The sequence below is a fragment of the Saimiri boliviensis genome, chromosome 20, assembly GCF_048565385.1.
Source record: "Saimiri boliviensis isolate mSaiBol1 chromosome 20, mSaiBol1.pri, whole genome shotgun sequence".
NCBI lineage: Eukaryota > Metazoa > Chordata > Mammalia > Primates > Cebidae > Saimiri > Saimiri boliviensis.
Window position 1 is genome coordinate 22,332,747 of NC_133468.1, and position 23,532 is coordinate 22,356,278.

The 23,532-nt window shown below is 48.9% G+C and overlaps 1 protein-coding gene across 1 annotated transcript; it reads right to left on the reverse strand.

Moving 5' to 3' along the window:
- Positions 1-8,526: 8,526 nt before the first annotated feature.
- FABP6 (fatty acid binding protein 6) lies at positions 8,527-19,555 on the reverse strand. Its single transcript, XM_010345331.3, has 4 exons — positions 19,437-19,555; positions 15,871-16,046; positions 12,909-12,998; positions 8,527-8,580 (listed from the first exon to the last, which is right to left on the reverse strand). The coding sequence occupies exons 1-4, from the start codon at positions 19,501-19,503 to the stop codon at positions 8,527-8,529; spliced, it is 387 nt and encodes a 128-aa protein (XP_010343633.1). The 5' UTR covers positions 19,504-19,555.
- Positions 19,556-23,532: the final 3,977 nt, after the last annotated feature.

A 23,532-nucleotide genomic window follows, 5' to 3' on the forward strand; every position in this document is an offset into this window, starting at 1 on the left:
AAAGGCAGCCATTCACATCATAGGGATCTGCATTAATGAGCTGATTTTGTGGATCACAGCTCCCAAGCAGTTCAGGTTTAGCTTTTCAGTTTTTAACTTAATTGCTTTTTCTATTCCTGTCCCTGCTGGGCAACGTGGCTCTTGAGAATGCCATGCCTCTTCACGCAGCTGTACCCTTGGTAGTCAGGGGATTCCCTATCTCACACCCAGACATTATCATGCTGTCTACCCTCCAATTCTCTGAAATTTTTTTTTTTTTTTTTTTTTTTTGAGCCAGAGTCTCTGTCACCCAGGCTGGAGTGCAGTGGCTCAATCTTGACTCACTGTAACCTCTACCTTCTGCGTTCAAGCGATTCTCCTGCCTCAGCCTCCCACGTAGCTGGATTACAGGTATGTGCCTCCACACCCAGCTAATTTTTGTATTTTTAGTAAAGACAGGTTTTCACCAAGTTGGCCAGTCTGTTCTCCAACTCCAAACCTCAGGTGATCCACCCGCCTTATCCCAAAGTGCTGGGATTACAGGCATGAACCACCGCGCCCAGCCCTCTGAAATATTTTTGTCAGTTAGTTACAGGTTTCCTGAAAACTGCTTTTGCAATGGGTGGCCAACAGATATTACCCAGACACACAAACAGCACCTACTTTGGAACCTGCTCTGCCGTCTTCCCATGCACAAAGGCACCCAGAGACTGCCCACGTGACTTCTTTGAAGAAACATTGAAAAATTAATTCTGCAGGAACTGGTTCCCAAACTCAAATGAGAGTAAGGAAATACCAGCCCAGTCTGAATGTCCGGACAGTCCTAGTCCTAGACCTGGACTTTGTTCTATACTTAATATTTCTTTGTTCTATACAGCATTTCTTTGGCTTAGCTTGTGTGAAGGGCTAGGACACCCAGACCTATTTTCCAAGAAGAATCTGCTTCTTTCCAAACTAACATTGCAGACTAAATGCCTGGATTAGGGTTAGGGACAGGGTTCCAGTTCTCCTGCCTTCCGGGTTCAAAGTCCATCTCTCCAAAGCAATTTCTGCCCTTCCCCTTAGTCATCTTTGTGGGACTGGCTCCTCACCACTTTTTTTTTTTTTTTTTTTTTTTTTTTTTTTTTTTTTTTTTTAGACGGAATCTCGCTCTGTGGTCCAGGCTGGAGTGCAGTGGCATGATCTTGGCTCACCACAACCTCCACCTTCCGGGTTCGAGCGATTCTCCTGCCTCAATCTCCCGAGTAGCTGGGACTATAGGCACATGCCACCATGCTTGGCTAATTTTTGTGATTTTAGTAGAGATGGGGTTTCAACATGTTGGCCAGGCTGGTCTCGAACTCCTGACCTCAGGTGATGTGCCCATCTTGTCTTCGCAAAGTGCCAGGATTACAGGCGTGAGCCACCGCATCTGGCCTCCTCCTCACCCTTTATATCAGTGATTCTCAACAAGGGTCATTTTTGCCCCCCCCCCCAGGGGATATTTGGCAATGTCTGGACACACATTTGGTTGCTGTAACTGAGCGGGGATACTACTAGCATATAGTGAGTAGAGGTCCAGGATGCTGCTAAGCATCCTACACTGCAGAGGAAAGCGCCTCGGGGCTAAGAATTGTCAGCCCCAAATGGCGATAGCGTTGAGGCTGAGAAACCCTGCAGTAGTCACAGCTCACGTGCTACCTCCGGAACAGGCCTCTGTAACAGCCCTAGTCATCTCTTGTTAGCTGTTGATTTTCTTCCCAGTATTCAAACCATCTGAAATGACCGTATTAACTTGTTTACCTGATTTTATGGCTGTGCCTTAAACTACCTCCCCACTCTGCCCCATATAATAATAGCTCCTGGTGATGATGGTGGTAGTATCAAAGCGGCTGGTATTTATTAAATATTTGCTGTGTTTCAGGCATTTGCTCATGTTATATCTTACAGCCATCCTAGTAACCCTACAAAGTAGGAAGTATTATTAGCTGTGTTTTACAGATCAGAAAATGAGGGTGCAGAGACGTTGTTTGCCTAAGGACAGTGGCAGTGAAGGAGCCACAGTTCAACCCCATACCCTCAGAATCTGCCGCCATCCTGTGCTCCTTGTTCCATGGCTTCAGAATGCATGAGATAAAGGCTCCATGGCTGGCCCAGCTGGCCATCCCGATCACCCTGGTAGGGAACATCCCGCCAGGACAGAATAATGGACATGGGTTCATAAAAGCAAAGAGTTGCCTGGAGTTCACACTCCCGATTCATGGCCGGGGTTCTCGGAGCACGCTCACCAGCAGACACAGAACCATGGCTCCTTGCACATCTGCCACTGGCTAACATGATTTGTGGCTCCATCTGTCTGCCTCCAATATGCTTGGATCTGGGAGGGGCTCCCTGAGCTCCCAGCCCATCTGTGAAGGTAAAGGCCTGGGACCAGGCTTGGGGCCTCCCCAGAGCTTCCCCCAGAAAGGGACCTGCCTCTCTACTGCCTCAGATCAGCTCCAGGCACGATCCAGCTGGTGAAACAGCCCAAAGAGCTGCCCTCTTCCTTGCCAGCACCCAGCATCCTTGTGTTTCTGAGGCAATCCTTGGCACCAAGTGCCTGGAAGAGAATCTCATGAACCAGAGTCTGTTCCTCAGAGTAGACCCTTGTGAAATGAATTTCAGCAGAAGGCAGCCGAGCATTTGGTGGGTGTCTCGGGTCCAAATGCCCGCCAGGGCCAGGTAAGTACCATAAGTGTGCAAATCCAGCTAGATGACTGACAGCATGAAGTGGCCGGGACTGTGTTCAGCTGCAAAGCCACTGTCCCCCTAGAGGATATAATGTCTACTCAGCTCCAGCCTGGTATTACTTTTCAGGTAATAACCTGAATCTGGGAATCTGGGCTTTCCAGGAAATCTAATTTTTAAAAATTTAAATGTAGGCCGGGCGCGGTGGCTCAAGCCTGTAATCCCAGCACTTTGGGAGGCCGAGGCGGGTGGATCACGAGGTCGAGAGATCGAGACCATCCTGGTCAACATGGTGAAACCCCGTCTCTACTAAAAATACAAAAAATTAGCTGGGCATGGTGGCGCGTGCCTGTAATCCCAGCTACTCAGGAGGCTGAGGCAGGGGAATTGCCTGAGCCCAGGAGGCGGAGGTTGCGGTGAGCCGAGATCGTGCCATTGCACTCCAGCCTGGGTAACAAGAGCGAAACTCCGTCTCAAAAAAAAAAAAAAAAAAAAAAAAAATTTAAATGTAAAACATTTTAACAGAAAGCCAACAAAACATTAGAGGTTAGAGTGGAATCTAGACCAGGTATGGTGGCTCACACCTGTAATCCCAGCACTTTGGGAGGCCAAGGCAGGTGGATCACCTGACATCAGGAGCTCGAGACCAGCCTGACCAACATGGTAAAACCCCCTCTCTACTAAAAATACAAAAAATTAACCAGGTGTGGTGGCAAGCACCTGTAATCCCTGCTACTTGGAAGGCTGAGGCAGGAGAATCGCTTGAACCCGGAAGGCGGAGGTCGCAGTTAGCCGAGATCGCACCACTGTACTCCAGCCTGGGCAACAAGAGCAAAACAACATCTCAAAAAAAAGAAAAAAAAAAAGGAGTGGAATCTAGACAAGAATGCAGGCCCTGAGAGGTGAGAGGTCTAAGTGTGCCTGCTCTTAGCTGGATGATCTTGAAGACAGCCATCTCTCCTCTCTGAACCTTTGTCTCATCGTTTTAAGGGAAAGGCTGTCAACCTGGCCTGCAGTTCAGGTGCATGGTAAGGAAGCATGGAAACACGTGTTATTAGCAGTGAGTTCTACAAGGAACACTGTAAATAAGTGGATCCTCCCTTGTTTAGGCGTCGGGTGAGACAGCTTCACCTCCCTCCAACCCAGCTCCCACTTTAAAGGAAGAACTCAAGTGGCCAGGCTCTGCTGGGCCAGCTCTGGCTGGTTGTAGGCCCCTATCCTTATCAGAGACGCACAGGCAGGACATCTGGGAAGTCAGGCCTCTGCTGCACCCCAGCTGTGTGGACTGAGGCAGATCATTTCCCTTTTCTCGAGCTCAGTGTCTCCCCCTGTAAACGGGAGGGTGGAACTGGATGGTCTCCCAGGTCATACCTAGCGGCACCCCAGGTCTGTCTTAGAGTCATGTCCAGCAGGTCTGAGATGGGAGGTTTCCCAGGAGAGGCTGGTGCACAGCCAGTCTGGCACACTTCTCCCTACTCTAAAGCCCTACGCTGTGTGTGCCAGTTCTCAGCAGTAGACCTTTCAAGAAGAGCCCTTAATAGCTCTTTTGTGCATACTTACTATGTGGCAGACTCTGTCTTTGGCACTGCACTCATGCTCTTATCCTTACTTTTGCCCTCACAACACCACCATGAGCCAGCTGGATTATGACCATTGCCCAGATGAGGATACTGAGGATCGGGGAGGCTGAAGGTCTCACCATGCCATTTCACCCCAGGTGACACATACTCCACACAAAGCCCCAATCACTCAAGGTATCACTGCTCCTTCCCCACAAACACACCAGGTATCCAAGGAATGACAGGCAGGTGGCAGAGTGCCACCTAATGGTGATCTTTTTTTAAAAATGTTTTAAAGACACAGTCTGGCTCTGTCCCCTAGGTTGGGGTACAATGGTGTGATCTCAGCGCACTGCAACCTCTGCCTCCTATGCTCAAGCCATCCTCCCACCTCAGCCCCCCAAGTAGCTGGGACTACAAATGCACACTACCACACTCAGCTAAATTGTTTGCATTTTTTGTAGAGACAGGGTTTCACCATGTTGCCCAAGCTGGTCTCAAACTCCCAAGCTCAAGCGATCCACCTCAGCGCCCCCAAAGTGCTTGGATTACAGGCATAAGCCACTGTGCCCAGCCCTAATGGTGATCTTTAAAGATGCTCTGGGTAGCTCCCAAGTTCACCAAGGTAGCTTGCCAGGAGGGAAGCAGGCGCCCTGGCAGAGTGGGAGAGATGACTCCCAAATGTCAGACTGAAGATCATGGAGAGTCTGGAGTAGAGGGCGCCTGAACCAGGTCTGTGGAATGGGAAGTCACTTCGACATCTTGCACAGTGCGGCAAATGATGAAGCCAGTCTAACTTTCTGGGAGTCATGAGCATGGATTTAAAAACTTTTTTTTTTAATGGCATCTCACTCTGTCACCCAGGCAGCAGTGCAGTGGTGCAGTCATGCCACTGCAGCCTCGACCTCCTCAGGCTCAGGTGATTACCCCACCTTGTCCTCCCAAGTGGGTGGGACTACAAGCACGTGTTATCATGCCCGGCTAATTTTTGTATTTTTTGTAGAGACAGAGTTTCACCATATTGTCCAGGCTGGTCTTGAACTCCTGGCTCAATGATCCAACTGCCTCGGCCTCCCAAAGCATAGATTTTTACCCTTTATCTTTGTACCCCTGTGATCAAGGAAGGGAAAGTCTTACTAACTCATTTTACACTTGGACAAGATAAAACTTAGAGAGCTCCAGTGACTCACAAGCTAGTGGCAGAGGCACTCCTAACACTTTGATTGCACTGACCTGAGAGTGATGGTTGTGATGATGGAGGTGATGGTAGGAGTTAATATTGAGTGACTTTGTAGCAACTCTATTAGGTAAGTACAGTTGTTATCTCCATTTACACGTGGGAAACTGAGGCTCAGAGAAATGGATGAACTTACTCCAAGATAACACAGCTACTAGGTGATAAAGGAAAGATTCAAATCCTAGTAATGCTCTTTAACTCTAAAACTAAAGCTCTTTTTTTTTTTTTCTGAGACAGAGTCTTGCTCTGTCGCCCGGGCTGGAGTGCAATGAATGGCACATCTCAGCTCACTGCAGCTCTGCCTCCTGGATTCAAGCGATTCTCCTGCCTCAGCCTCCGGAGTAGCTGGGATTACAGGTGTGTGCCACCACGCCCAGCTAATTTTTTGTATTTTTATTAGAGACAGGGTTTCGCCATGTTGGCCAGGTTGGTCTCGAACTCCTGACCTCAGGTGGTCCTCCCAAAGTGCTGGGATTACAGGCGTGAGCCACCGCACCCAGCCCCAAAGTTCTTTTTTTTGAGGCAGAGTCTTGCTCTGTCGCCCAGACTGGAGGGCAGTGGTGCAATCATGGCTCACTACAGCCTCGACTTCCCAGGCCTGTTCTATTCTCCCACCACAGTCCCCCAAGCTGGGACCACAGGCGTGTGCCACCATGACCAGCTAATGTTTTACATTTTTGTAGAGATGAAGTCTCCCTATGTTCTCGAACCCCTTAGCTCAAATGATCCCCTGCCTCGGCCTCCCAGAGTGCTGGGATTACAGGCGTGAGCCACCACACCAGGCCCAGAATCAAAGCTCTTAACCACCAGCTCTTCTGGCTGAGGAATCTTCCCTGCCAAGATGCCAGTAACATAGGTGCTTTTCTCCATCCAGCTCACCTTATTCTATTTACCCACACTAAGAAACTGCATCTGCCTCAGTGAGTGAAGCCCACCCCCACATTTCTCTCAGAGACTCACTCACACTCTGCTGTTTGACTCTCTGAGCCTCAGTTTCCATATCTGTAAAATATAGAGTTTAAACTAGTTGAGAGCTGAGGTCCTGCTTTTCCATAGTCTATAAGTCTGTGAGCTTGTAACAGTGTACGCTTGAAAATTTCTCCCCTGCCAACAATTTGAATTTGTCCTTGAATCGATCACAGGAGAGAAAATTCTCTTATTTCTGTCTCTCCCTCCCTCGCCCCCTCCCTCCCTCTCTCCCCCTCCCTCTCACCCCCTCCCTCCCTCCCTCTCTCCCTCTCTCTTTCCTTCCTTCCTCTTTCACTCTCTCCCCTTCTCTCAATTTTCAGCCTAATTATAGTTAACTCTGTTATTTAGAGACTTATTATCCAAGCTCATTACGAGTAATGATTCAGTCTGGAGGGGAAACAGCAACACTGCTAGTTTAATTTAATGCTTACCTAGTTCACTTAATTAGCAATAGGTCTTGGCAAAACGGTGGAGTTCATGGGTTCTTGCTGGCTGGGTGGGTGGGTGGGGAGAGGCTGTGTCTTGTTCTTAGAAAGATAAACAAGGCTTCAGAATAGAATGTGGGAGGAGGCAAGAGAGGGCTGCCTGTGACCTGGGCGGTAACATCTGTCCAGGTTGAGGCTAGCTCCCAAGAGTGAAAGGCTGCAAATTGCACGGAGCTGGAAGGACCTTAGGTCAGGTAGCACTTATTAGGCCCCTTCTGTGTGCCAGACCCTGTGCAAAGCTCTGGGCAAACCTTATTCCTTATGTCTCACGTGTGGGACCTGTACATTCAAAATAATATAAGTACTACCTGCCTTTGGTAATTCAACTCTTACAGTGAGTACATTCTCCTTTCAGTAGTCTCTATGGAATGTTGATGAGTTAAAAGAGAAATTTTCCCATTTGTTACCACTACGTCTTTTACCTTTCTCACCCTTTTCACAAAGGGAGGCCTCAGGCCCAGGGCCTTGGGCAGGCAACAGAATCTAGCTAGAAGTCAACATTGTTCAGCTTTGACTTTTTAAATAGTTTTAGTCTACTTATGGCAAATGATAGTGGTTGTCCATGTGTGGAAGTGACGTGATTTTCCATTATAGCAAAAATAAGTGAATTGTACTATAGAAAAATACTGGGTAAAAAGAAGTCAAGGTGGTACCCAGATGTGGCAACACTTCCAAGGAAAGAGGAGGATGAAAAAGTCCCCTTCAGGACTCTGAGTTAGAGATTGCCCCAGGACATCTCGCAAACCCGAATGCTGTCCAGAATGCTTCTCAACCCAGGACTCCAGGCACCAGATGTCGGGGTGACCATGCCCCCACCCGCTTCCCAGCCCACCGCAGCCTCTCAAAGTTCCTCCCTGGCACCCCGCCCAAGCCCTACAAGCCTCCAATTCCTCCTGTTGCCCCTGTCACCCCCATTGCCCCTTTGCCATCTCATAGACCACTGCTCCCCCTCATCTTGTCATTGGTCCTGCTGGACTCCCTTTGTACCCCTCAGTGGGTAAACTGAGGCCCAAAGGGATGACTCCACAGTGAATAACAGCAGAGCCCTGGCCAAGCTGAAACAGCTTCCCTGGGCAAGCCCTGGTCCGTCCCCACTTTGAGCTTTGGAGCCCAGCAGCCGGGGCCCTTCCTAAAGGTACAGCTCCCACCCCACAACCCCTAAGTCCTGATATGCCTGTCCTGTGGCCCATCTGAGAATCAACGTGTTACCCTTCCCAGGTGACTTTGTCTCCATGAAGGAGCCTTCATGCAGCACAGAGTGGCGGGTGGCAGAGTGGGACAAAGGGACAACGGAAGTGTGCCCGCCATGCTTCCTGTATGCCACCTTCAGCCTCACCCAGGGGCAGAGCATTGCAGTCACCCACATTCATGTCTTCCTCTGCCATGACATGGATCCCACAGGGATCTCAGGGCCAATCAATGTGTGGCCCATGTGGCCATCCCTGGGGGCCTTCCTTCCTCACCCCATCACCCAGCCAGAGGCTGTCCCAAGACACCAAAAAAGAAAAACAAAGAAGTTCTGGAGCAAGCAGCATGTCCTTGTATCGGCTTTATTGAGGGGTTTGTAGCTCCCTGGGCCGGGCCTGACTGCTTAGGCCAGCCTCTTGCTCACGCGCTCATAGGTCACGCTTCCGATGGTGGAGAACTGAAAGAAGAAGCCGGGACAGAGGGAGTCAGTGCCCTGACCCAGGCCCCACCCCAAGGTAGCCAGGAGGCACCTCCGAAGGAAGATGGGCCTCTATAGGTGGGAGTCAGGCACACCACTTCTTTGGGCCTCAGTTTCCCAATTTGTTCCAGGAGTCAGTGTGCAGACTCCCTGTGATGAAGGGTAACCAGCTGTGAGGGGTGATGTGGCTCTGGGTGTGTAACCTGCACCTCAGTTCCCCTCCATTCACCCGTGCCAGGCTCTTCCCCCCGCATGATTCCATTTACTCCTCCCAACAGCCCTGTGAGGTGGTTCCCATTGTACAGATGGGAAAACGTAAGTTTAGAGAAGTCAAGTAACCCTTCCAAGGCCACACTCCACAGCTGCATCACACAGTGTTTATGGGCAGCTGTCACAGGTTCACTGATGGGAAGACACAGTCCCTACGCTCAGGAAGCCTAAGGTTTAGTGGGAGAGGCAGGCAGGGGGATACTCTTCATTGAAGGCTGGCAGTGTGCGGTGCCCCGGGCTCCATGCCATGGAGCTGTGCTGCCGTTCGATGTGCACATGTCTTCAGTTGGTTCTGAAACCCCACATAGGAAAGCAGCATTGCCATGAGAAGGGCAGGTGGCAAACAGAGAGCTGTGGGAGCGCCCAGAGGAGGCAGGGAGCCCCTGACTAGGGAACGGGGTGGGGAATTGGCTGCCAGACAGAATCCTGAAGAAGTGGATTTGGAAAAGCAAACAGGAGACTGGGAATTCAGAGCAGAGGAACCACGTGGCACAGGAAGGGAGATAGCAACAGCTCTGGCCAGCTTGGGAGCAGTGGCTGGTCCAGGGAGACTGGACAGAGCGCACCTGTAGGATTGGGCAGTAAGGTCCTTGAAGGTCAGGTGGAGGAGTTTGGTCCTGATTCATAAAAAAAGGCAGCAGTGTGAAGTGATGCGTGATTTGCATATGGGATGGATGGAAGGTGGAGGAGAGGTGGAATCAGAGGAGGCTGGGGCTTAGTGTAGGGGAGAGATGATGAGAACATGTCAGGGGTACTAGTGGCAGGAGGCAGGAGGAGGGACGCTTACAAAATGTGCTGTCAGTGGAGAAGTGGAGAGGTCTCGGGATGATTCCGGGCCTCTAGACATGGGAGATTTGCAATTAAGACAGCTCCTCTCAGGGCCTAGTCATGCAATTTTGTTCATGTGTGCACATGCCTGGGTCTATGTGCATGCAGACGTGTGTGTACCCAGCTGTGTCATGTATGCGTGTGCGGATGCTGACCCTGAACTCTGGTCACTGCCTATACCACATGGGCTCCATAGTGAGGAGCCTCTGGGAATTGAGAAGCAGGTTCGCTCAGCTTGGGAAGATAATTCTCTTGTCAGTCCCAAACCTGCTTCCAGTTCTCCTGTCCTATGTTCGCCCCGCACACTTCACAGGCTGGGGAGCTTTGTTTCTTCTGGAAGTTACTGACTGACATTTTATGTAAAAATACATCAAAAACCCTTTCATCAGACCCTCCAAAATGTCAGTTTTCACCCAGGAAAAGAGGGATATAGTCACTTTTGTTCTTTCTACAGTTTTTCAACACTATACATCTATTAATTTTTAGATTTTTTTTTTTTTTTTTTTTTTTTTTTTTTTTTTTTTGAGACAGAGTTTCACTCTTGTTGCCCGGGCTGGAATGCAATGGGGCTATCTTGGTTCACTGCAACCTCTGCCTCCCAGTTTCAACTGATTCTCCTGCCTCAGCCTCCCGAGTAGCTGGGATTACAGGCATGCACCACCACGCCTGGCTAATTTTTTTTGTATTTTTAGTAGAGATCTAGTTTCACCATGTTGGCCAGGGTGGTCTTGAATTCCAGACCTCAGGTGATCCACCCACCTCGGCCTCCCAAAGTGCTAGGATTACAGTCGTGACCCAGCACACCTGGCCAAGTTTTAGATTCTTTTTTTTTTTTTTTTTTTTTTTTTTTTGAGACGGAGTTTCGCTCTTGTTACCCAGGCTGGAGTGCAATGGCGCGTTCTCGGCTCACCGCAGCCTCCGCCTCCTGGGTTCAAGCAATTCTCCTGCCTGAGCCTCCTGAGTAGCTGGGATTACAGGCATGCGCCACGATGCCCAGCTAAGTTTTTTGTATTTTTAGTGGAGACGGGGTTTCACCATGTTGACCAGGATGGTCTCGATCTCTTGACCTCGTGATCCACCCGCCTCGGCCTCCCAAAGTGCTGGGATTACAGGCTTGAGCCACCGCGCCCGGCCTCAAGTTTTAGATTCTTTAAACAAAAATGTTAAAGGGAGATAAAAGACCCGTGGGCCTTGGCAGAACAGGCAGAGGGCCTAGGCTAGAAGTTGGCAGATGAAGTCTGCCTCTACGGCCAAGTCCCCTGCTGTCTCTGCGCCTTGTAATGCTGCACTGTAAAATGAGGATAATGGCAGGCCCCTGAATCTCTTGGGTGGTGTTATGGACTGCATGTGTGTCCCCCACCAAAATCATATGGTGAAGGTTGAACTCCCAATGTGATGGTATTTGGAGACAAGACCTTTAGGACGTAATTAGGTCATGAGGGTGGAGTCCCCATGAGGGATTACTGCCCTTCTAATCACAGACACAAGGCCTGGTGCAGTGGCTCAAGCCTGTGGCAGGCAGATCGCTTGAGGTCAGGAGTTTGAGACCAGCCTTACCAACATGGTAAAACACTGTCTCTTCTAAAAATACAAAAATTAGCTGGTGTGGTGGCACATGGCTGTAATACCAGCTACTCAGGAGGCTGAGGCACGAGAATCACTTCAACTGGGGAGGCAGAGGTTGCAGTGAGCTGAGATTGTGTCACTGTACTCCAGCCTAGGCAACAGAGCGAAACTGTATCTCAAAAAAAGTAAATAAATAAAAGGCCAGGAACAGTGGCTCATGCCTGTAGTCCCAGCACTTTGGGAGGCCAAGGGGGGCAGATCATGAAGTAGGGAGTTTGAGACCAGCCTGGCCAAAATGGTGAAACTCTTGTCTCTACTAAAAATACAAAAATTAGCTGGGTGTGGTGGTGCGAACTTATAATCCAGTTACTTGGGAGGCTGAGGCAGAATTGCTTGATTCTGGGAGGCAGAGGTTTCAGTGAGTGGAAATCACGCCACTGAACTTCAGCCTGGACAACAGAGCAAGACTCTGTCTCAAAAAAAAAAAAGAAAGAAAGAAAACAGACGTGAGAGAGGTGATGTTTCCCTGCCATGTGAAGAAACCAGAATGGAGGCCCTCAAAAGCACTTGCACACACTGGCACCCTGATCTTGTACTTCCCAGCCTCCGGAACTATGTGAAATAAGCGTCCGTGGTGTAAATCGTTTATACCACAATGTCTGAGAGAGGCAGTGTGCTCCTTTCCTCTTGACAGGGCTTGAGATGAGGGCACAAGGAAGCAAGAGAGAGAGAGAGAGGGAGAAAGGGAGAGAGAGAGGAGGATCAAAGAAAGAGAAGCAAGGGGGTCGTGAACTCTGCCTTCCTCATCACATCTTCCCTGCTGGAGAGCTTCAGAGAGGAGGGAAGGGCCCTTTCTAGACCTACACGGGACCCCAGAGGTCTCTGGCCCAGGTCACAGGCTCACAGTGAAGGAATGAAGTGTGGAAATGCCTTCTTTTCCCTTTTAACTTCATGCCCATTTCTTCCACCTGGGGAAAACTTGAAGATCCATGGGAAAGAAACAGAAGTGAGAGGAAGGGCCACCCAGGGCACCACCTCCAGTGTAGGAGGGGTGGGTCCACAGGTGTGTGTGTTGGACCTGCCAACATTTAAAGGAATTTTGTAATTAGTTGTCAATATTTAACTGTGTGGAGATTTCACATGAAAGTGCAAATTTCCAGCTTCTCTTGATAAATCAGAAGATCTGGTAGAAGGAGCCTGATGTCCCTCATGGAAATGGAGTGGAGTGGTGGCTCTCCTTTGAGGAGCCCACTTAGACCACGCCCTTTATTTATATTCTAGGAAGGATCTTCCAAGCTTCCAGTCTTGTGCCCCAGAGGTGGCTGAGTGTGAGTGCTGGAGTCAGGCTACCTAACATCAGATCACAGCTCTCATCAAAGCTGTGTGCTCCCTCATTTAGTTTCCCTGTGCCTCAGGGAAATAATGCCTTTCCCTCTGCCTCAGGAAAATGGAGATTAAAATCCCCACCTCATAGGGTTACTCTGAAGATCCAATGACATCATATGCATCCAGCACTCAGCATAGAGCCTGGTACAAGGGAAGTGCTGGTAAAGCCAGCTGCCCAGAGGTCTATCTTAGAGGGGCTGTGGCCAGGAGGAAGACAAGTATCCAGTCATCATCCCAGGAACCAGGAGGAGACTTACCTCCACCAGCTTGTCACCCACGATCTCTGAGGTCTGGTGATAGTTGGGGAAATTCACCACCAGCTTCCCACCCTCCATCTGCACAGTGGCCTGGAATGGAAGCACAACATGAAGCCTGGGATGTTGCAAGTGATCGGCAACTATCTGGGGCTGGTGGCGCAGGCAGTAGGAAGAATTGACCAAGGCCAAGCTCAGTGGCTTATCCCTATAATCCCAGCACATTGGGAGGCTGAGGAGGGCAGATCATTTGAGGGCAGGCATTCAAGACCAGCCTGGCCAACATAGTGAAACCCCATCTCCACTAGAAACACAAAAATTAGCCAGGCATGGTGACTCATGCCTGTAATCCCAGCTATTTGAGAGACTGAGGCATGAGAATCACTTGAACCTGGGAGGCAGAGGCTGCAGTGAGCTGAGATTGTGCCACTGTGCTCCAGCCTGGGCAACAGAGCAAGACTCCATCGCAAAAAAAAAAAAAAAAAAAAAGTTACCAAGACAGTTGTAGGTAAAGAAAGTCAGATTTCTTGTTTCCTATGATCCATGTTAGAGGAAGTTTAAAAAAAAAAAAAAAGGCCGGGCGCGGTGGCTCAAGCCTGTAATCCCAGCACTTTGGGAGGCCGAGGCGGGTGGATCACGAGGTCGAGAGATCGAGACCATCCTGGTCAACATGGTGAAACCCCATCTCTACTAAAAATACAAAAAATTAGCTGGGCATGGTGGCACGTGCTTGTAATCCCAGCTACTCAGGAGGCTGAGGCAGGAGAATTGCCTGAACCCAGGAGGCGGAGGTTGCGGTGAGCCGAGATCGTGCTATTGCACTCCAGCCTGGGTAACGAGTGAAACTCCGTCTCAAAAAAAAAAAAAAAAGAAAGATTTCTTAGAGAAAGTATGAAAACACATTGCAAGAGTGCACTGGGCAGGTCAGCAAGAGGGGAGCTGACTGCAAAGAGACATTGCTGGGGAGTTCACAGACTGTTGCTTATGCTGTGTGCTGAAGAAGGTTTTGTGCAGTATTGATAAAGCAAAGGTTGCAGTGAGATAACTTACATTTTTCTATCAGCCGAGGTGTTTGATGATTGCTAGACACAGGAAGATTGTGAGTTATTTGCACGGGGGAGCTATGTGTCCTGGACCATGAAGAAAGGCAGACTTATAGCTTATCTGCTCTCTCTTTTTACATTCCTCTGGTGCCACCAGCCTGACTCCTTTTCTATAATTAGAACTCCACATGGGTTACCAGAGACCTAATGTTAGAGGCAAAAGGCTGGGGTTCAAATCCCTGGTCCCACCATGTTCTGGCTGCAGGGCCTTAGACACATTACTTGTCCTCCCTAAGCTTCAGTTTCTTTACTTCTGAAACAAAAGCAAATTACTGCCTTTTTTCTTCTAGCATTCACTACGCGGCAGGCACTGTGCTAGGTGCTTTCATGCGCTGTCTTGTTTAATCTTTGCCACAGCTCTTGGAGCCAGAGACTATATGGTAGTCTTATTTTGCATACTAGAGATACAAGGCTCAGGGGAGTGAAATGACTTGCCCAAGGCCCTACAATTGCTGGTGGAAAATTGTGATTTCAAACCTAGCCAAGGCTAACTCCAGAGTCCAGCCTCTTTATCTCTGTGCTACACCGGGAGGCAGCACTTATGGCCCGTCATGGTGGCTCACGCCTGTAATCCCAGTACTGTGGGAGGCTTAGGTGAGCCGATCACAGGGTCAGGAGTTCCAGGCCAGGCTGGCCAACATGGTGAAACCCCGTCTCTACTAAAAATACAAAAATTTTAGCCAGGCGTGGTGGCAGACACTGTAATCCCAACTACTCAGGAGGCTGAGGCAGGAGAATTGCTTGAACCCAGGAGGTGGAGGTTGCAGTGAGCTGAGATCACACCACTGCACTCCAGCCTGGGTGACAGAGTGAGACCCTGTCCTGCAAAAAAAAAAAGCACTTTTGCTCTCTGGTGCCTGGTGTAAAGACTTGCCCCTGCTGTGTGACTAAGTCAAGTGGATTTTCGTTTGGTTGGTTTGTTTCTTTGTTTTTGAGACAGTCTTACTCTGTCACTCAGGCTGGAGTACAGTGGCCATATCTTGGCTCACTGCATCTCCGCCTCCTGGGTTCAAGCAACTCCTCTGCCTCAGCCTCCTGAGTAGCCAGGATTAAGGCACGCACCACCATGTCCAGCTAATTTTTATATTTTTGGTAGAGACAGTATTTCACCAGCTTGGCCAGGCCAATCTCCAACTTCTGGCCTCAAGCCATCTACCCACCTCAGCCTCCCAAAGTGCTGGGATTACAGGCATGAGCCACCACACCTGGCCAGCAAGCTTTTTAATCCCATGATTTAGCCTTCCCCTTCAATCTAGGCAATTTCATAGGATTAACTGCATTAAGATGAAAAAACTGGCCGGGCGTGGTGGCTCAAGCCTGTAATCCCAGCACTTTGGGAGGCCTAGGCGGGTGGATCACGAGGTCAAGAGATCGAGACCGTCCTGGTCAACATGGTGAAACCCCGTCTCTACTAAAAATACAAAAAATTAGCTGGGCATGGTGGCACATGCCTGTAATCCCAGCTACTCAGGAGGCTGAGGCAGGAGAATTGCCTGAACCCGGGAGGCGGAGGTTGCGGTGAGCGGAGATCGCGCCATTGCACTCCATCCTGGGTAACAAGAGCGAAACTCTGTCTCAAAAAAAAAAAAGAAAAGAAAAAAAAAAAAGATGAAAAAACTGTTCAGCAAGTGTCTAGGTTATATTACGTGTTCAGCAAGCATTAGCTATTTTTCTTACTGTTTTAGTGCCCATTTTTGATTATTAAAAACCAGGAGCATTAAATTGCCACGTAACACAAGCTCTTAATGCTGGAGGCCAAACTGGAGAAAGACGCCTCAGCTTGGGAGCAGGGAGGCCGCGTTTGAGATGGAGAAGTTGGATGGAGACCTGGGGAGGGAGGCGGACAGGTAGTGGCCTCTCACCTTGAACTTCTTGCCCCCCATTGTCTGTATCTCGCTTTCCTTGCCAACAGTGAACTTGTTGGTCATGGTGCGGCCCCCGGCGTAGTGCTGGGACCAAGTGAAGTCCTGCCCATCCTGCTGCACTTCCGTGACGATCTTGAAGTTGCGGGCCTTTTCGATTACATCGCTGGAGATTCCTGGACCCCAGACAAGCAGAGTAGCCATATAAGAGTTGCTTTTAACCCTGTGATTTGGAGAAAGAGCTTTCCTGCCCACTCCCACCCCCCTACCCTCTGTGCATGGTTGGCTAGCCTGCAGATAAAGAGCACAGTGCCTGAGACAGATAATACATTCTGTGACCCATGTGGCTGGGGCAAGTCACTATCTCTCTGAGCCTCAGTGTGTTCATCCACAAGATGGGGATAATAAGGCCCATCCCAAAGAGGTATTCCAAGAATTATATTCCATGTGAGTGTGTTATGAAGCTCCTGGCACATAATGGGTGCTCATCAATCATAAGCAAGATTCTGATAGTAATACAAACATGACGGAATCTTGCCAAGCTCATGAAGTTCTGGAATGGACAAGGCTTCCAAGATTGTGTGTTCTGGCCAGGTGTGGTGGTTCATGCCTGTAATCCCAGCACCTTGGGAGGTTGAGGCAGGCAGATCATTTGAGGTCAGGGGTTCGAGACCAGCCTGGCCAACATGGTGAAACCCCGTCTCTACTAAAAATACAAAAAAATCATACAGGCATGGTGGTGAGCACCTGTAATATCAGCTACTTGAGAGGCTGAGGTAGGAAAATCACTTGAACCCAGGAGGCAGAGGTTGCAGTGAGCTAGGATCATGCAGTGCAGTCCAGCTTGGGCAAAAGAGCTGGACTCTGTCCCCCTCTAAAAAAAAGAAAAAAAAAAGATTGTGTCTTCTGATACTTCAATTTTACAGATAAGAGAGTGAATACCACAATGGGAAAGGGACCTTCCAGTATTTCCTTGAAAGGTCATGAGTTCATGACAGAATCAGGTCTAGAACTGAGGTGGGCTCACTTCTCCTCCCACAACATGAGACTGTTACAGGTGAAGCCAGGTCATTGCTCCTTCAGGGCCACTGCCCATACATGACTCAGAAGGGCTATCAAATCTTCAAGGCCACAGGGCACAAGGGCCCTGGTTTCAGGGCTGCTCTGACCCAGCTGGCTGGAAAGATGTGGCCACTGAGACGGAGGGCCCGGGTCCCCTGGAGCTGTCCTCTGAACCTTGAGAGTTACACTGCCTGAGACTTTTAAATAGTGAGATACTGAGATTTCCACAGGATTGTCAGACCCACTGTCTCATGGTTCCTCACAGAAGACAAGTGCTACAAGTAAGCAGTGAGAGAAGGAAGAAATCATTGGTCTCTATGCCCACAGTCTAGCACAGTGAGAGGTCTGTGTTTGCTGAATGACTGCATGAAGAAGTGACTAGTGAAACCTGGCCTCCGTGATAACCCTTTGGTTTCCTCTCCTGGGCAGGATGTGGTGACACCACTCATATAGGCTCCTGGGTGCCAATGGCCTCTGCCACTGACTTTGGCAAGTCACGCTGAGTCTCCATTGGTAGCATAGATAGAGATAGCCTTGCATATAGCTGGTGTTCAGTAAATGACGGGCAGGGCACAGTGGCTCATGCCTGTAATCCCAGCACTTTGGGAGGCCGAGGCGAGCAGATCACCTGAGGTTAAGAGTTCCAGACCAGACTGGCCGACAGGGTAAAACCCTGTCTCTACTAAAAAATACAAAAAACTGGCCGGGCGTGGTGGCATGTGCCTGTAAATCCAGCAACTCAGGAGACTGAGAGAGGAGAATCACTGGAACCCAGGAGGCGGAGGTTGCAGTGAACCGAGATCACGCCACTGCACTCCAGCCTGGGAGACAGAGTGAGACTCTATCTCAAAAATAAATTAAGAAAAATAAAAATAAGACCGGGCGCAGTGGCTCAAGCCTGTAATCCCAGCACTTTGGGAGGCCGAGACGGGTGGATCACGAGTTCAAGAGATCGAGACCATCCTGGTCAACATGGTGAAACCCCGTCTCTACTAAAAATACCAAAAAAAAAAAAAAAAAATTAGCTGGGCATGGTGGCACGTGCCTGTAATCCCAGCTTCTCAGGAGGCTGAGGCAGGAGAATTGCCTGAACCCAGGAGGCAGAGGTTGCGGTGAGCCGAGATCGCGCCATTGCACTCCAGCCTGGGTAACGAGTGAAACTCCGTCTCAAAAAAAAAAAAGAAAAGAAAAGAAAAAGAAAAAGAAATGTTTGACCAAATAAACATCAAATTTCTACTTCATCAACCAAGTCCCTACTTTACCAATTAACTGGCTGTTTGACTTTGGACTAGTTACTCAATTCTCTGGGCCTCAAGTTTTCTGTCAGTAAAGTGGAGATACTAATAAATTCTGTGTGTGTTTTAAAGTCAGAGTGTCTAGGTCGGGCGTGGTGGCTCACACCTGTAATCCCAGAACTTTGGAAGGCTGAAGCGGGTTGGATTACCTGAGGTCAGGAGTTCAAGACCAGCCTGGCCAACATGTTGAAACCTCATCTTTCCAAAAAACAAAAAAATTAGCCCGGTGTGGTGGCGCACACCTGTAATCCCAGCTACTTGGGTGACTTAGGCAAATGAATCCCTTGAACCTGGGAGCCAGAGGTTGCAGTGAGCTGAGATGGTGCCACTGTACTCCAGCTTAGGTGACAGAGTAATACTCTGTCTCAAAAATAAAATATAAAATTAAATTAAAAAGTCTGGCTGGGCACAGTGGCTCATACCTGTAATCTCAGCACTTTGGGAGGCCGAGGTGGGTGGATCACGAGGTCAGGAGTTCAAGACCAGCCTGGCCAATGTGGTGAAACCCCATCTCTACTAAAGATACAAAAAAAATTAGCCAGGTGTAGTGGTGCATGCCTGTAATCCCAGCTACTCAGGAGGCTGAGGCAGGAGAATCACTTGAACCTGGGAGGTGTGGTTGCAGTGAGCCAAGATCACGCCACTGCACTCCAGCCTGAGCAATAAGAGTGAAACTCCATCTCAAATAAATAAATAAAGTCAAAGAGTGGCCGGGCGCGGTGGCTCAAGCCTGTAATCCCAGCACTTTGGGAGGCCGAGGCGGGTGGATCACGAGGTCGAGAGATCGAGACCATCCTGGTCAACATGGTGAAACCCCGTCTCTACTAAAAATAGAAAAAATTAGCTGGGCATGGTGGCGCGTGCCTGTAATCCCAGCTACTCAGGAGGCTGAGGCAGGAGAATTGCCTGAACCCAGGAGGCGGAGGTTGCGGTGAGCCGAGATCGCGCCATTGCACTCCAGCCTGGGTAACAAGAGCGAAACTCCGTCTCAAAAAAAAAAAAAAAAAAAAAAAAGTCAAAGAGTGTCTTTTAGTTCTTATTATCCTCAGAGCCTAGGAGAAAGCAATTATTCAACAAGTGTGTGAATGAATAAGTGAATGCATGAATGAAGTCCTGTCCCATCCTGTCCCATTAGGGGTTTGGGTTCCTGGCCCAGAGCTGGCTGTGACTAACCAGCCCCGAGGAAGGCAGACTCAGGAGCTCACTCACCCAGCAGCTTCATGAACTCATCATAATTCTTCTCACTCTCTATCTCGAACTTGCCAGTGAAAGCCATGCTGCTAGGAGGCTGGAGGCCAGAGAGCAGAGGGCTGAGGAGAACAGGTGGTGTAGAGGGGTGTGCTGTCCCAGCTTATAAACTCTCCCAGTTGCTGAGGTTCAGCCCCTAAATCACCCCACTTCTTCTCCCTCCGGCCCTGAAAAGGAAGCTCTTGCTATTTTATGATGTGGGCAAGACCTGGAGGGTCAGAGCCCTGAGGTTATTCACCCTCAGGAAGTGCTGGCTGTGATCCCACTGCCATAGCCAGCAAGGCCAGGAAAAGGATGGCCGCGGGTTTGAGGAGTCATCACCTCTCTGCCCATCTCTCCCTCGATTCCTGCACGCCCTGCCCTCCATCCATGCTCTCACTCATTCACTCCCTCACTCTGCAGCCAAAGCACGTGAGCACTTTGCTGCGTGCAGGGCCGGCACTGAAGAAACACAAATGAACGACACACACACCTTTGTGTCAAAGACACAAAGACAAAGAGCCTTTTGGTTTAGTCCAGAGACAAGCACACACCTGCAGAGAGTTCTTGTGTAAGCAGGATGCAATGCACCCCAGGAGAAAAGCAGATAGCTGGCCTGGGCGTGGGGAAGGAGCAATGGTGTCCAGCAGGGGGCTGGTGCATATTTGGGGAGGAGGCGGCATTTGGCATCGTCTTGGAGGACCAATAGGACTTGGATGTGTAGAGAAGCAGGAGGATTAGAATAGATTGAGAACAAAGGGAGACGATATTCTAGGATGAGGGAACAGTGAGTTGAAAATGGAAAGGGCCACAGTGAAAGGAAACAATGAGTTTGGCTGGAGCAAATTACACTTGAAGAACAGATGCCCCGAAGGGTGCAAATAATGCAACCAGAGTAAAGCAGCAACCCATGGACCTCGGGAGCGCACCTGGAGGAGAAGGTGCCAGGTACCTTGAAAACACCTGTGCATCAGGCACTGGGCTGGGAGTTGAACGAATTTTATTTTGTTCAAGTCTCAGAACTGAAAGGGGTTAGGGATTCAGACTCTTTACTTCTAGTTCCTGCCCTCTCTCCCAGTACCACTTCACATGCAGGAACTCCATCTCCTCAGTGACTGCTCCAGCCTACCTATCTTTTTTTTTTTTCTTCCGAGGTGGAGTTTCGCTCTTGTTACCCAGGCTGGAGTGCAATGGCGCGATCTCGGCTCACTGCAACCTCCGCCTCCTGGGTTCAGGCAATTCTCCTGCCTCAGCCTCCTGAGTAGCTGGGATTACAGGCACTCGCCACCATGCCCAGCTAATTTTTTGTATTTTTAGTAGAGACGGGGTTTCACCATGTTGACCAGGTTGGTCTCGATCTCTTGACCTCATGATCCACCCGCCTCGGCCTCCCAAAGTGCTGGGATTACAGGCTTGAGCCACCGCGCCCGGCCAGCCTACCTATCTTATGAGATCGTCCTCTGCACTGGGTAAAATTGACAGTGCAAAGTATAAAACACTCTGCAAAGGCTCTCGTGATTATTGTTAGAGATGGAGTTTTGCTCTCGTTGCCCAGGCTGGGGTGCAATGGTGCGATCTTGGCTCACCGCAACCTCCACCTCCTGGATTTAAGCAATTCTGCCTCAGCCTCCTGAATAGCTGGGATTGCAGGCATGCGCCACCATGCCCAGCTAATTTTGTATTTTTAGTAGAGATGGGGTTTCTCCGTGTTGATCAGGCTGGTCTCAAACTCCAGACCTCAGGTGATCCTTCCGCCTCGGCCTCCCAAAGTGCTGGAATTACAGGCATGAACCACTGCACCCTGCTGATTATTATTATTAATTCAGGAAATCTCTGCACATCTATTTCCTTTTCCAAGGCCTGCTCTTCACGAATCTCCTTCATTTCCATCCAAAGCTAAATTCAATACTGACTTCCAGACATGGGACTAAGGGGTCTCTGAACTGATGAAAAACCAACTCTGCCACATTTTACCAGGCTTTAACCTCCAATCTTGGAATTGAAATTCCAGTCTTGGAATTTCAGCCAGGACTCTTATTTTAGGCACACACACACACACACATTCACACACACACACACACATTCACACACACACACACATATTCACACATTCTCACACACACACACACACACACACACACACCGTGGATGTTTCTGATAAGTTATATATATAAAAATTTCAGGCCAGGCGTGGTGGCTCACGCCTGTAATCCAAGCACTTTAGAGGCCAAGGCCGGTGGATCACCTGAGGTCAGGAGTTCAAGACCGGCCTGACCAACATGGTGAAACCCCATCTTTAAAAAAAAAAAAAAAAAAAAGAGCTGGGCGCGGTGGCTCAAGCCTGTAATCCCAGCCCTTTGGGAGGCCGAGGCGGGTGGATCACGAGGTCAAGAGATCGAGACTATCCTGGTCAACATGGTGAAACACTGTCTCTACTAAAAATACAAAAAAATTAGCTGGGCATGATGGCTCGTGCCTGTAATCCCAGCTACTCAGGAGGCTGAGGCAGGAGAATTGCCTGAACCCAGGAGGCGGAGGTTGCGGTGAGCCGAGATCGTGCCATTGCACTCCAGCCTGGGTAACAAGAGCAAAACTCCGTCTCAAAAAAAAAAAAAAGAAAGAAAGAAAAAGAAAAGAAAAAAAATTTTCAAATAATTCTTCTATGCTTTTTTTTCTTTCTGAGACAGGGTCTCTCTTTGTCTCCCAGACTGGAGTATGAGTGATCTCAGCTCACTGCAGCCTCAACTTCCCAGGCTCCAGTGATTCTCCCACCTCAGCCTCCCGAACAGCTGGGAATGCAGGTGCATGCCACCATGACAGACTTTTTTTTTGCGGGGGGGAGCAGAGTCACCCTCTGTCGCCCAGACTAAAGTGTAGTGGTGCAATCTTGGCTCACTGCAACCTCTGCCTCCTGGGTTCAAGCGATTCTCCTGCCTAGACTTCCTAGTAGCTGGGACTACAGATGCGTGCCATCATGCTTGGCTAATTTTTGTATTTTTAGTAGAGAAGAGGTTTCACCATGTTGGCCAGGCTGGCCTTGAACTACTGACCTCAGGCTACCTGCCATGGCCTCCCAAAGTGCTGGGATTACAGGCATGAGTCACTGTACCCGGCCTGCTTAATTTTTGTATTTATTTTTTGTAGAGACAGGTTCTTGCTATGTTGCCCAGATTGGTCTCGAACTCCTGGGCTCAAGTAATCCTCCAGCCTCCCAAAGTGCTGGGATTACAAGCATAAGCCACCACACCCAGTCCTTCCAGGCTTTTAAATGCACATATTTGCTTTCCTGTATAAATGAAACTATATAGTTTTGTTACCTCCTGTTTATGTAATGATACAGGCACATGTCTATATCATTACAAAAAGGTATATATCCTGTTCAATAGCTCCAGAGTATTCTATCGTATGTATGTCTCATAACTTAAACTTAGCTATTGCTGGATTTTTAAGTTTTTTTCCAATCTTTTCCCATTATAAATAACTGTGATATAAATATTCTTTTTCACACCTTTCACTATACATGTCAGATTATTTACTAAGATTACTTGCTAAGGATGAATTCCCAGACATGAAATTCCTGGAGCAAAGGGTTTTAGTGTTTAAAATGTGTGTATCTACTACTTTACTGCCTTTCAGAAAAGCTGTAGCAGTCTACACTCCTGCCTAAAGCATGTGAGAATGTCCCCTCACTGATAATAATCATGATGAAATAACAATGACAAGAATAGCTCACATCTATTGGCTCTTTATTATGCATTTGGCACTCACCTGTTTTACACGAATGATCTCACTTAATCTTCAGAACAACTCTGTGAAGTATATACTGTTATTGCCTGCATTTCGCCTAGGAGCAAACAGAGGTTCAGTGAAATATTAACCTTGAAAGTATACCTTGCCAAAGTCAGAGTCCCAGTGTATAGTTTGTATTTACTTTTAAAATGGCTTTCATGGCTTTTAAGGACATTTCAAAAAATCCCTATGATACCATAACCCTAACACACGTAACTGTTTTTATTTATTTATATATCTGAGACAGAATCTCTCTCTCTTGCCCAGGCTGCAGTGCAGTGGAACGATT